The 14518-nt window shown below is 35.9% G+C and overlaps 1 protein-coding gene, 1 long non-coding RNA gene and 1 pseudogene across 2 annotated transcripts in view; 2 read left to right on the top strand and 1 right to left on the bottom strand.

The window, feature by feature from the left end:
- Positions 1-2233, top strand: part of LOC110462045 (thrombospondin-2-like) — a 23419-nt gene extending 21186 nt beyond the window's left edge. Inside the window, exon 7 of the mRNA XM_021515820.1 lies at positions 1804-2233. Coding sequence (XP_021371495.1) covers positions 1804-2233 — 430 coding nt within the window. The remainder of the gene's footprint in view (positions 1-1803) is intronic.
- Positions 2234-3618: 1385 nt separating this feature from the next.
- LOC110462042 lies at positions 3619-6773 on the bottom strand (annotated as a pseudogene).
- A 1954-nt stretch (positions 6774-8727) lies between these two features.
- On the top strand, positions 8728-14111 carry LOC110462043. The gene is made up of 3 exons (XR_002464225.1): positions 8728-8825; positions 13126-13264; positions 14067-14111. It is a non-coding gene; the product is annotated as an uncharacterized LOC110462043 (long non-coding RNA).
- The last annotated feature ends 407 nt before the right edge of the window (positions 14112-14518 follow it).

The raw sequence follows: 14518 nt of genomic DNA, 5'->3' as shown, positions 1-14518 counted from the left end.
GCACAGAATAAAATTGCATCTGATCGTATGGTATCTTTTAGTATCAGGATAGTGCCAGTCGAAAGGTGTCGAATAGCATTACGTTATGTAAGTCGTAAAGTGATTAAACAAATTGAAAAATTGAGCGTATTGCGCTGTTTAAGAAAGAACATTTATTGTTGAATAGCGTCGTGTGGTATCAGGACAAAGGTGGCCGTATATGTATATATTTGCCTCGGGAAACAGACGTCGTCTCAGAACCCTACTATATTCCTCAACCCTGTTTTTCAACTGATTTGAATGAAGCCAGATAACTTAAAGAAAACAAGTTGATTACCTACGTTGTAATGGCAAAAATATATACGGAAGACATTATGAGAAGTGCAACATAAGATACATGGATCAATTACCCTTCCGAAACACCTTGTTTTTTTTATCTGGTTGTGTGCAGTGGTCCATATTTAGCTTTTTGTTTTGATGTTTCTTCATATCCTGTTGCTGCTTTATTTATGATCGACATTCGTTTTCAGATATTGTCATTTGGTGATGACGCTGAAATATATGCATTATATTTCACGCCATAAGATATAAGTTCTGAGCGAGTTCAAACCTTTGCGAAAAATTGTGTCGGGTGCAGCTACAATGTAACAATAAGAGAACACTTATTAGACAGAGATATGTGTTGATGTAATAAACAATAAAAATACGAAGTATGAAAGAAAAATTAGTATGCCAATGAAGAAAATAAACAAACTAAACATTATATTGCACCATACGTCTATTTTGTCCAATAAGGACTCATCCGTGGTACTAGAGGTCTAAAAAGGTAAACAGTATATTGCACCATACGGTTATTTTGTCCATTAAAGACTCATCAGTGGTACTAGAGGTCTAACAAAGTAAACATTATACTGCAACATACGGCCATTTCGTTCATTTAGGGGTTAATCAGTGGTACTTAAGGTCTTACAAAGTAAACATTATACTGCTCGATACGGTTATTACGTTCATGTAGGGACTAATCAGTGGTACTTAAGGTCTTACAAAGTAAACATTATACTGCCCCATACGGCCATTTCGTTCATTTAGGGATTAATCAGTGGTATTTAAGGTCTTACAAAGTAAACATTATACTGCTCGATAGGTTTATCCGTTCATTTAGGAACTTATCAGTGGTACTTAAGGTCTTACAAAGTAAACATTATACTGCTCCATACGGCCATTTCGTCATTTAGGCACTGATCAGTGGTACTAGAGGTCTAACAAAGTATCTCGACAGTTGAACTAGAGGTCTAACAAGGTAAACATTATACTGCACCATACGGTCATTTCGTCCATTTAGGACTAATCAGTGGTACTAAAGGTCTAACAAAGTAAACATTATACTGCTCCATCATGCCATTTCGTCCATTTCGGACTCATCAGTGGTACTAGAGGTCTAAAGGATAAACTATCCACGTCTAAAGTGTTAGAATCATATGTAGGAGTACAGCGATAGGGAGCGAAAGAGAGTCATACCTATAAAACCCTTCGTTACACATAAACAACTTTTGAATACAACATGTGATATATCGGTAAAATAATATAATTGTAAAGCCTACTAGAATCAAGTCTGGCTAAACGGTTATGCATAGTTGTTATTCACTCTGTTTTATCTAACCACTCCCAATACATTTTTAAACATTATTTCAGAACTTATGGGGGTAATGTATAAGTTTCAGTTCAAATATCGGTGTAAAAATATAAATCAAATATTAACGTAATTGTTTATGACAATTGTCTCGCTTCACGATTCTGTAATACAAACTTAATCTTTCGTTTTAGAAATAAACTTTCCAAGGGCGGTAAAACTAGCGGTTCCATAAATACTGAACTAGAAGTTAGATACAACAACACTGCTACTCCGGTCGCCGACCAGGAAGACCCTGATCACCTGTCACATGGGAAGGCTGGTCCAGCGATAGAAACCGATCACTATGGTTACGGAATTCTGGGTAAAACTTCAGGGGCTGAGAGGAATCCCGTAGGAATTGATGACGACGATTTTTACTCTCACACAAACACAAATCAACCATTCGGTAGTGAATACGATGTCTTTGAGAGGAAAAAAGAAAATAGGGACGAGTCGGGGATCTACGATCACACTAAACCTGGGATGGAAGAAGGACAATATGACGAATTCCAAGATCCAAAATCGTCGTGTGTGTACAACGACGATTTTATCTACAATACAGACACCGATGAGTTACCCTAAACAAAAATATTTTATCTAGTTGTCCTCCATCTTCGGTTCAATAGAGCAGAAGGTGTTTTCAGTCCGTTCTTTTACCAAACATTCATTTGTACCGATAACTTTCCTAGAATATTAATATATACAATATTCCAAAATTGATAAGAGATATGCGAAATTCATATTCAATTGTTTTAGGTTAAGGATATTTCTTCAGTTTTAATTTCTCTTAATATTAATATATTTTAGTCAAATTATAAGGGTATGCTGGCCAGTTTCAATTATTAGCATAATATGTGCGTAATAAGGTTATGGGCACTTTCTCCTTTTTGACAGATTGTTCGTCTCCGATAAACATCTTTTGTATTTGTCATTGATTTTCACTTAGTTTGAAATGAGTTTTGCATAATGTCCATGCCCGGTGCAGTTTTGAAAGGACTGAAATATGTACATTGTCAACGATATTGAAGAAACTCAGTTAGGTTGTCGTTAACCTTCCCTAATGACACACACGTTTTCACCCCATTAGATATAAAGTAGTATTACTATCATTATAATTATATTATATTATTATAAGATGGTTTAAATCTGTGTAATTACGGACTTTGGATATTTGTCACTTTGTTTCAAAAAATCAAGTATCACTACAAATCAATCGTAAATATGAAAAAGATTAATAGAATCTTCCCCTACCTTGAAGGTGTGACAGAGAAATCTCCACCCGAGGGGTGATTGTTTGTGGTTGTCTAACCCGAGGCCCTGCCGAAATGTTGCGATTAGCCTTATATGCTTACTCACCACAGCTGCTCTGGACTATCCTCAAGCATACAGGCAGTCTGACGACTGTGAGTGATGACAATCTTTTCCGGAAACGGCTCTGCTATGCAGGTACGTCTGTCCAGTCCAGGATCTTGGTCAAGAAATTACTCCGAGGGTTGGAGATTACTCTGTGACACCCTCAAGGTAGGGGATGATTGTTTTCCTCCATTCTGTTATTTCAGTCACAACTCCATCATCAGAAGCGTAAACAAAAACACATGTCGGGTATGAATATCGTCATTCACTTTTGATGACGTCACAATTACCAGTGACGCATTTTAATGACGTCTCAATTGAACACGTGCTAATCGGCACGAGGTTATCTCCCCCTCGGGGTTGACAAGCTGATCTTTCCCGACTAAAACGGGAGACACACCTGTGAAGGATGGGGGAAATTCATATCCCTACGTAATACTTTATTTCAGAACATTTTGTAGTATATATCTATATAGTAATTGTATACATGTACATACACATATTTATACTGGAATATATCATTATAATTCTTAAACCTATTTTGTGTGACATGTTTAATAGAAGTTAACAAACGATTCATCAGTAGGTTTACTATGAAACGGATGTATCGAAGATCAAAACAATTCTTTCGGTATATATGTGTGTATTTTATTCCTGACTCCAATCAGAATACTGACTACCATGGTTGTGACGGGGATCAGAAGAACCAGAGTAGGGTTATGACGATCTAGTCTTACACTCGTGGCTATCTTCGTCAGGTTATTCGTCACAAACACGCCGACGGATGAAGTTAAAGTAAACACCCATAGTAAAGCGTGAAAATTGCAGTTTCCAGCCAGGCATGTTGTTGACATTGACGCGTCCTTTTCCAACATTTTGCTCAAATCGTTCGGTATTCCGTTTATATCCTCGTAGTATATGGATTGATTTGCCCTTTCCTTGCTCTCGGGAAGCCTTCTCTAGAATAAAATACATAGACTGTTGACAACGGCGAATGATATTGCCACGAGCAGCATCAGCTGAGGGAAGCTTTCCAAGTTGTCCGGATCAGACTGCCTTGGAGGTAGTCCACAGGAACACGTACGAACTAACAGCCAGAACGAGGCCGACGGCGGAAGTCCAGGCAGGCCCAAACCTATCGAAAAATCATCCCGGGGATGATGCCAAACCCTTGACCCAAATACAGCAACGATGACTGTAGTTCTACTGAAAAAATCAGTTTGTGTATATAACTTTGGACAGGCACTAGACAATGATATTTCCTTCTCTTACAAATAATTTGTTACCAAAGCAAGCTATGTGATCTGGAGATAACACTATGGTTTGATATATTATCACTTACCTACAGTGTTCATTTTCAATAGTGTACTTGCTGCTGATGGAATTAATAATCGAAGTTGAAATGCTAATACTAAATGATGATAAAGACCACACTGTCAGTTGATACCAGTTCACCTATTTAGATAAATTGGTAAATTGTCGGGTAACAGAAATATACTATGAAAAATACAATGATATCATGTCAACACAATAAATTAAATATAATTATGATATAGATCACCAAAAAAAGTACATAATTGATTATGAAAATATTTATATTCATCATGTTTTAACAACACACACAATAACACAGTGTTGTATGGTAATATACATACAGCAAATTGACACATAATAACAACATAACATAGTAATAATATATACACATAGGTCTTTAATATGGTAATTATAAACACACAGCACTAAAACATACTAATAATGTATACTCATCGCACAATGACAAACTAAAGCACAGTTATAAATAATAATAAATACACATGGTTCAATGGTAAAACATGACAAAGTGGAAATATATACATACAGCATAATGACACAAAATATCACTACTTCATGCTATTATATCATATTAACCAACCCTCCGCTAGGCTGGTGTCGCTGCTGATAAACATTAGGTCACCGTAGACATTAACACCTAGTGATCAACGTATTGACATTAGTAGTAGAAATTCTATTAATATATATTCTTGGTTTGTAATTGCCCATTATTTAGTTTCTAGTGACCGACACATGTCTGGTACACTATAACTGGTATTCCTTGTTTAATACTAACCTTCTTGCTGTGTGTAGTTGAAAGTCCTCTTGATAGCTCCAAGGTACAAATTGAAAACAAACACAGATCCTGTTACGAAGACATCCCAAGACCAAGTGGTTTCCACGAAAACATCGTTTGTTCCCTTGGCGGCGTCATAATAAAAACTCTACAGAGCTTATGTTTGTTGTTGACAATGTACACGACGCTAAATAAAGATTAAACAAAATTCATATACGATATAACGGAGACAGTCTCACAGAGAGACACGAGATAGTGAAGCAGCGATTTCTCTTTTTAGCAGAACTCTTGACTTTGGTATTCCGAAATCATATGTGTTGCTGCATGCATGAAGACAGTATATATACATGATCACACAACTACATGTAGGATAAGTGTTTGACGAGTATCTGATGGGTTCCAATATGTTGAAATTGAAACGAGACAACGCATTGCTCATATAACATCTTCATTCCAGCTTAGAGGTTGTACGATCGACGTGCCATTTGTAAGGTAGTAGGTCATCATGCTCGATGGTGGTTCTCTGACTATGATAAAAAGATGATACTACTGAACTAAATCCTGTTAATTCAATGTCAGAAACTATGGTTGCAGCTGTCCGTTCCTGGTCTCAGACGTCTTCAAAGTATTTGTCCATGGATTTACCACATTTGACTAGACTTTTGTAGATTCGATAAAGCTCTGTTGAAACGTCTCCGAAGAACGTGCACTGGCTTTTAGTAGAATAGTGAGTACAAAATTAATTAGAACATTAATTGTAATTGATTTGTATGTCACTTAGAATATTAACTCGCAATGTGAGTGCCGAGTTTTACTAAAAGCAAAGGAAGAAATGGAAACCAGAAAGAGTCCGACAGTAGATTCGGGAAAATGGGAATTCTATTATCGGATGCAGAATCGCAGATCCCTCGCACTTACCATAGATTAAGGATATGATGGATCATTATACTAATATTTAAACATCTACGGCGGTTTTTTAAGTAGCCTTATTTTGTAGCCACCAAAACTAAAATTGAAAACAAAATCGGAGATTTCTTTCTTACTATTTGATTCAGGATTTGTAAAGTTAAAATATCCGATTTGAAAAAAAATCTTGCATAAAATCATCTGAGGGAACTAATGAAAATGTGCATTTTGATGAAATTTGCACCTGGTGTAAATACAACCACTATCCTCTAGAATACTGTATATAACATGGCGTTTATACCACCTCGTACTTTCGACGTCGGGACTATTTTTATCATTCATTACCCTTCATTTTGAAGATAAAATATTTGGCGGAAACTCGTATAAAAGATAAACAATAAGTCGCCTTTCGTTCACTTTTTTGTTCCAGATTCGTTACGTCTAAGGAATACATTATAATATTCCACATAATTAACACGTCAAACCCCAATCATGTTCATGCTATGTATAATATTAAGGAATACATTATACTATTCCATATATTTAGCGTGTTATACCCAAACCAGGTTCGTTACGTATAAGGAATAAATTATGATATTACACATATACATATTTTGCTTATTTAAGTCCAGACCATCGCACTCGAGGCGGACGGGGTTCGATTTCCCGATAATCGGATTGGATGTGAAAGGTTAATATGGGGTCACCTACCTGAGCACGTGGGCTTCCTTCGGGTACTCCGGTTTCCTCCCACATAAAGACACCCGCGCGATTACACTTGGGCCAACAAGAGATATACAATGTATAATATATAGTGATATAATTTATAAGAAATTGGTTCATAATTGATGTGAAATATATAGAGTTTATATATAATGCCGGTAAAAGAGACTCGTACAACGNGTACGATATAACGGAGACAGTCTCACAGAGAGCCACGAGTTAGTGAAGCAGCGAATTCTCTTTTTTAGCAGAACTCTTGACTTTGGTATTCCGAAATAATATGTGTTGCTGCATTCAGGAAGACAGTATATATACATGATCACACAACCTAAGGACAACTACATGTAGGATTATTGTTTGAAGAGTATCTGATGGGTTCCACTATGTTGAAATTGAATCGAGACAACGCATTGCTCATAGAACATCTTCATTCCAGCTTAGAGGTTGTACCATCGACGTGCCATTTGTCCCTCGCACCTACTATAGATTAAGGATATGATGGATCATTATATTAATATTTGAACATCTACGGCGGTTTTTTAAGTAGCCTTATTTTGTAGCCACCAAATATCTCTGACTAAAATTGAAAACAAAATCGGAGATTGTTGCACTTTATTTTTTTTACTATTTGATTCAGGATTTTTAAAGTTAAAGTATCCGATTTGAAAATAAATCTTGCATAAATTATCTGAGGGAACTAATGAAGATGTGCATTTTGATGAAATTTGCACCTGGTGTAAATACAACTACTATCCTCTAGAATACTGTATATAACATGGCGTTTATACCACTATGTATTTTCGACGTCGGGACTATATTTATCATTCATTACCCATCATTTTGAAGACCAAAATATTTGGCGGAAACTCGTATAGAAAATAAACAATAAGTCGCCGTTTGTTCACTTTTTTTTTGTTTCAGATTCGTTACGTCTAAAGAATACATTATAATATTCTAAATATTTAACACGTTAAACCCAAATCATGTTCATGCTATGTATAATATTAAGGAATACATTATACTATTCCATATATTTAGCGTGTTATACCCAAACCAGATTCGTTACGCATAAGGAAAAAATTATGATATTACACATATACATACTTTGCTTATTTAAGTCCAGACCATCGCACTCGCCTTTCAACAAGGCGGACGGGGTTCGATTTCCCGATAATCGGATTGGATGTGAAAGGTTTATATGGGGTCANGAAGTAAAGCCTGATAAGGATGAGAATGTCCGTTTCATATAAGCTTAAAGAGTACAATATAATAGTATACATGGATAACGAATCTCGTCGTTGAAAGCATTATCGCATCATCGTCATAGAGGATTGAGTTCCGGTAGATGTTGTTTGTAAATTTACATCCGTCCTGGTCATTTTCGTGTGCGTAAATCACGGATCTTTTGAAGGACGTACTCAAATATTGCCTTTTTCCGGAGTATCATTGTCTTGATTTCCTGTAATCCACGTAATTCGGAAAATCAGTATGTATTATGTATTATACAGTATGATATAGGTGATATAATTTATTATGTATGATACAGTATGATATAGGTGAAAGTATTTTGTATGTATGATACTGTATGATATAGGTGACAGTATTTTGTACGTATTATACAGTATGATATAGGTGACAGTATTTTGTATGTTTTATACAGTATGATATAGGTGACAGTATTTTGTATGTATTATACAGTGTGATATAGGTGACAGAATTAATTATGTATTTTACAGTATGATCTTGGTTACAGTATTTTGTATGTATTATAAAGTATGATGTAGGTGACAGTATTTTGTATGTATTATACAGTATGATATAGGTGACAGAATTAATTATGTATTTTACAGTATGATCTTGGTGACAGTATTTTGTNCATGGATAACGAGTCTCGTCGTTGAAAGCATTATCGCATCACCGTCATAGAGGATTGAGTTCCGGTAGATGTTGTTTGTAAATTTATATCCGTCCTGGTCATTTTCGTGTACGTAAATCACGGATCTTTTGAGGGACGTACTCAAATATTGCCTTTTTCCGGAGTATCATTGTCTTGATTCCCTGTAATCCACGTAATTCGGAAAATCAGTATGTATTATGTATTATACAGTATGATATAGGTGATATAATTTATTATGTTTTATACAGTATGATATAGGTGAAAGTATTTTGTATGTATGATACAGTATGATATAGGTGACAGTATTTTGTACGTATTATACAGTATGATAAAGGTGACAGTATTTTGTATGTATGATACAGTATGATATAGGTGACAGTATTTTGTATGTTTTATACAGTATGATATAGGTGACAGTATTTTGTTTGTATTATACAGTATGATATAGGTGACAATATTTTGTATGTAATATACAGTATGATATAGATGACAGTATTTTGAATGTATTATACAGTATGATATAGATGACAGTATTTTGTATGTATTATACAGTATGATATAGGTGACAGTATTAACATGATGGAGAGATGTACACTAATTCATTCTTCATCTTACTATAAACCTTCCTCCGTCAATATTGACGAATACGGAATTTTTGGAGTTTGCTTTTAATTTAGTTGATCTTCAGGTTCAACCTTACATTTATTCAAGCAACAATGTCGTGCATGTATTTCATCAAATTAAATACGATATCTCATACAGTATATATATTATATAAGATATCTCATATAATATACGAGATATACGAGGGTGCCTCGGTAGCAGTGATCGCTAACGCGCACAGTCTTTACTAATGCACAATCAAGCGTGAACTTCAGACCACTCAATTTCCCAAGAAATTCGGTTCGATCCCCAGCGGTGGCGGAAAAGAGAGTGATGTCTGATAGGGTTAGTTGTTATCCCTCCGATGGGACGGTGTTTTAGTTTAAACATATTTTATTGCCAAGCAAATGGATTTGACACAAGTTATCAAACTTATATTTAGCTCTGTCCTAGCAAATTACAAGCATATATTTACAATAGTACAACATGATGACAGAATTAATAAACATATATACACTATTACATTTTTTAATGCTTTAATTTATCAATTGAAATTATAAGAGAGAGACAGAGAGAGAACAGGGGGAAGGGGGAGGGAGAGGGGGGGAGAGGGGGGATACTAGTGTGTAATTATACATGTAATATCGTTTGTTCCCTTACCGGTGTCGTAATAAAAGCTCTACAGAGCTTATGTTTGTTGTTGACAATGTACACACACGACACTAACTAAAGATTAAACAAAATTCATATACGATATAACCGAGACAGTTTCACAGAGAGACACGAGTTAGTGAAGCAGCGATTTCTCTTTTTAGCAGAACTCTTGACTTTGGTGTTCCGAAATCTTATGCGTTGCTGCATGCATGCAGACAGTATATGTAGATGATCACACAACCTAGGGACAACTACATGACGGATAATTGTTTGACGAGTATCTGATGGGTTGATATTAAAACGAGACAACGCATCGCGCATAGAACATCGTCATTCAAGCTTAGAGTTTGTACCATCGACTTGCCATGTGTAAGGTATTAGGTCATCATGCTTGCTGGTGGTTCTCTGACTATGATAAAAAGATGATACTACTCAACTAAATCCTGTGTATTAAATGTCAGAAACTGTGGTTGCAGCTGTCCGTTCCTGGTCTCAGACGTCTCCAAAGTATTTGTCCATGGGTTGCGACATTTGACTAGACGTTTGGAAAACTTTGTAGAATCGATAGAGCTCTGTTGAAACGTCTCCGAAGAACATGGACTGGCTTCTAGTAGAATAGCGAAGTACAAAATACAAAATTATTATTCACTTACTCGAAGCCTTTCGTAAAACAAAATCCAATGTCCCGTAGATAAATCATTGTACAATTGTACCTTCCCCGCTAACAGGACCACAAGGCATGGCGTCATATTGACTCCACATTTTCACTGACAGAAACTGATGATTTACAATAAAACAAATCCGTATCAGCATTGTGGAACAGCCTTCAGACCTATCTCCATAATTTGGACCGTCAGCTGTTTTAAAAAGTTTTTGAAAACCCCTAAATGAACAGTAGATATTTCATTTTGTCCTGTTTTACACGACTATGTCTCACTTGAAACATTTTCTGACATTTTTTCCTTTGTGAATATTGTAGTTAAAGAACCGATTAGTCAAAGCTTTAGATTTATTCTATGAAAAAATGCGCTATGCATATTTTGTAAATCATTATTAATTATGAGTTGTTAATCTTCTGTATACGGGGAAAATTTTACCATAATCAAATTTGGTCACTTTTGCTCTTTGTGATGGGGGCAATTTAGTAATGACACCGAAAATCAGTGGACAATATTACATATCTAGTGATTCACAGAGAAAAAATGTGTACACTTGCATGTATTTACTCTCGTTGTTTCGTTTTAATCAATGGTAAATGATCAACCGTTTTCATAGTGCCCTGTGTGAGCCGCTTTGTAAAAGGGATCTCTTGATCCACATTTAACCGGGCACCTACCTGGATTGTCTGGGATTGCCACCTTCTGCTTTGCCGTCATTGATATTTACATTCATAGAGGCCGCCTATTTTTTCTTTTATACAATTGTAGTAAAAAATAGTAGCTTGGTCTGCACGCTTATGGATGTGATCAATCAAATCGCCTGAAGGGTTTTATCACATAATGTACTGTGTTATCCAGTGCAGATACACATGCCATATTTTGTTTTGCGTATTAGCCCATGTAGTATGACCTATCAGCCCTGCGATTGGTTGTAAGTTTCAACTGTTTCAATTGTGACGTCACGCCTAGGACAAGCACATGACGTCACAGGTTTTCCCACTGGAGTCAAAATGGCGACTTTTTCACACGTTTGAAGGTTGCATGAAAATTGTCGTTTTACAAGAATAAATACCACAATTCTTGATTATGTGTTAAAAAGAATCTTACACTCGTTTGCATTTCATATGAAATTTATGAAACTCGTCCAGAATTTTTCATTTTTTCTCGCCAGAGGCTCGCTAAATTGAAAAATTATTAGACTCGTTTCAAAAATATGATATGAGATGGAAACTCATGTAAGATCCTATATATATATATATAACACGAACTATAAAAATACAAGAACAGGAAGTCATGTAATAAACTATCTTATACACATCTGACAGCATCCATTGGTCGTATCAAGTGTCCCATCCCATCATTCCAATTACTCATACTCGGTGTGACGAGTTAGCTTGAGGAACATACACACTGCCCAGTTAACGAAGCATACACACCCTCTCAAACACGTTAAATAACACCAACATGGCAGTTAATTCAGACCGCTTGTTATGGAGGACTTACTATGTGCTGTTGCTTTTCGTTTCGGTGGACATAGCTTCATCGGGTAACGGTAAGGATATCTTAATCATACATTATAAATTTAGAATGTTTAAAACACTTTCTCAGACTTAATTAGATATACTTTTAAGCATATGTAATATGATCCTGTTCAAATTAAACTTAAAGAACATGTACAATAATTCATGTATATTTGTGTTTTAAGAGGAGTTTTTTTTATATAACTACAGGTACATAAACATGGGTCAGCACACGAACCTACTTTTGCATAATATCACACTGGACGAAAGTGAAGTTAGTTTTACAAAAAAACATAGACACAACATTACATTGCGCACTTACATCTTTACTTTATAAGCTCTTCAAGTTCGCAATAACAGTATAACGTGACGTCATAGATCTTACATATATTAATAGTGTCAAAGAAATAAATGGGCTTACTTGTTTTACAGTTAGTGTAATTCTCCAACCGTTGGTTTTTAAATCAGACTTTGGAATGTAGTTGTTTCTATCTTGAATATTTACTAAAGAACAGCGAGTCTTTGTGAAGAAAGGCGATTATGAAAGTTAAATAGCAAAGGCATTTTTTTCACCTCTGCAGGGGTTCTTCATTGGACTGTTTAGTTCGAAATGAATAATGATGATGTTATAGTTTAAGTACAAAAGAATAAATGATCATTAATATTTTGACCTCACAGTAGACATATGCTAAAAATAATGATGTCACTTACAGTTCAATACACGGAAGATATTTTTCCTCATTCATTGATTCAGCAAACATGTCAAAATGACGTTCTCCTGATATGTGCCCGAGTATGTAACGTTTGCATAGAAAAACGTGGTAGTTTGTTTTCAGACTGTTAATGTGAATACAGTCCGAAAAAAATATGACAACTCTTACAAACAATGTATAGCATTTACCTCCTACCTTAGTATAACTGGGTCGTTAAAACAACTTTTAATTTTTATATAAATTCGTAATTGTATGCTGCGTTTCTAGTTTTACAACCAGTATCCAAAACATGTAATGCACAATATAATTCTTAGTTTCACCATCTGAATGTCTTTGCAGTGCGACTGTATGGACATAAAACCAAGTACGAGGGAGGAATAGAGATATACTACGACTCCCAACAAACCTGGAACCCGTTATGTGGAGAATGCTGGACAAACTACTCCGCCAACGCGGCCTGTAAGGAACTGGGATTCAGGTTCGTCATACAGACTCCTTACATAATTTTAGGGTCTATCACTAAAAATATCACGAATACCTTGACTACTAAACACTGTAAAACGCAGGAGACTTCACTAAATTGTGTCTTCAATCAAATGTCAAGAAAAATATCAAATTGTCACAGTCAACCAGTGAAAAATAATTACCTTCCTGGTCCTATTGTATTTTCAAAATCATGTTTGTACGGAGTTTTCATTTAATGAATCTCTTACAGTGATCAATGAATGTTAAATAAACCTTAAAAATGCATAGTTTTAAAAAGGTGCCTTCTCTTGTATATTTTACATTTAGATCGTAGAGGACCTCGTTAAGTTTAGCGTTCTTCTACGAAACTTCCATGACAGTATTAATAGTTATGATGACTATGTGTAGGGACTGTTAGCAACGGCGTTTCAAGATGACGTCCTTCGCAACGGGGTTTTATGGTTATATCATTTTGACGTTACTTGAGGGGCTAAGACTTTGACCGCTAAGCGCTGACAATGGGTTTACAGCGTACAGCGGTGACCCGCCATGCGTTTGACCCGATCGCGACCGCGTAGCGGTATCATGACCCGCATATGCGGTCCAGGTCAACGCTAAGCGGTCTCAGGCCAACCACTTGTCAACGCTTAGCGGTCAAAGTCTCTAAACCTCAAGAAACGTCAGTATGACGCAACCACAAATCCAACCAAGAGCCAAACAGAGAGTCATCATGTTTTACGTACTGGGATATATTATCTGCCCAGTAGGAAGGTATTAAACAATTGAAACTTTATCCGCTTTGCAATACATTTCAGTGGTGGCATATCGGCAAATGTGCCTTTGGATAGAAAAGGAATCCTAACTGCTCGTTATGTCTGCCCAACTGGATATGAAACCAACCTTTCGAATTGCTCAATTGACAATCAGAAAGCATGCAATCCTTGCACTGAGGCGGCAGGTGTTTTGTGTGCAGGTATGACATTGTTTTAATCCATAGGAAAATATACTGAAACAGTAGGTATTTATCGTGCAGATGCCATATTGTTTTAATCTTAATATAAACCTTGTACCGAAACAGAAGGTGCAAATAAAGCAATGTTTTAATCCATGTAAAAATTCTTGTAGCGAGACGGCAGGTGTTTTGTGTGCAAGCTTAGTTTAACATTGTTTTAATCTAAATAACAATCCTTGTACTAAGGCGGCAGGTGTTTTGTTTACAGATATGGTTTTTATTTCTATTTATATAACAATCCTTGTTCCGAAAGCG

Source organism: Mizuhopecten yessoensis, unplaced genomic scaffold, assembly GCF_002113885.1.
Source record: "Mizuhopecten yessoensis strain PY_sf001 unplaced genomic scaffold, ASM211388v2 scaffold10737, whole genome shotgun sequence".
NCBI classification, from domain to species: Eukaryota; Metazoa; Mollusca; class Bivalvia; order Pectinida; family Pectinidae; genus Mizuhopecten; species Mizuhopecten yessoensis.
This window is presented reverse-complemented; position numbering and strand designations above follow the sequence as displayed.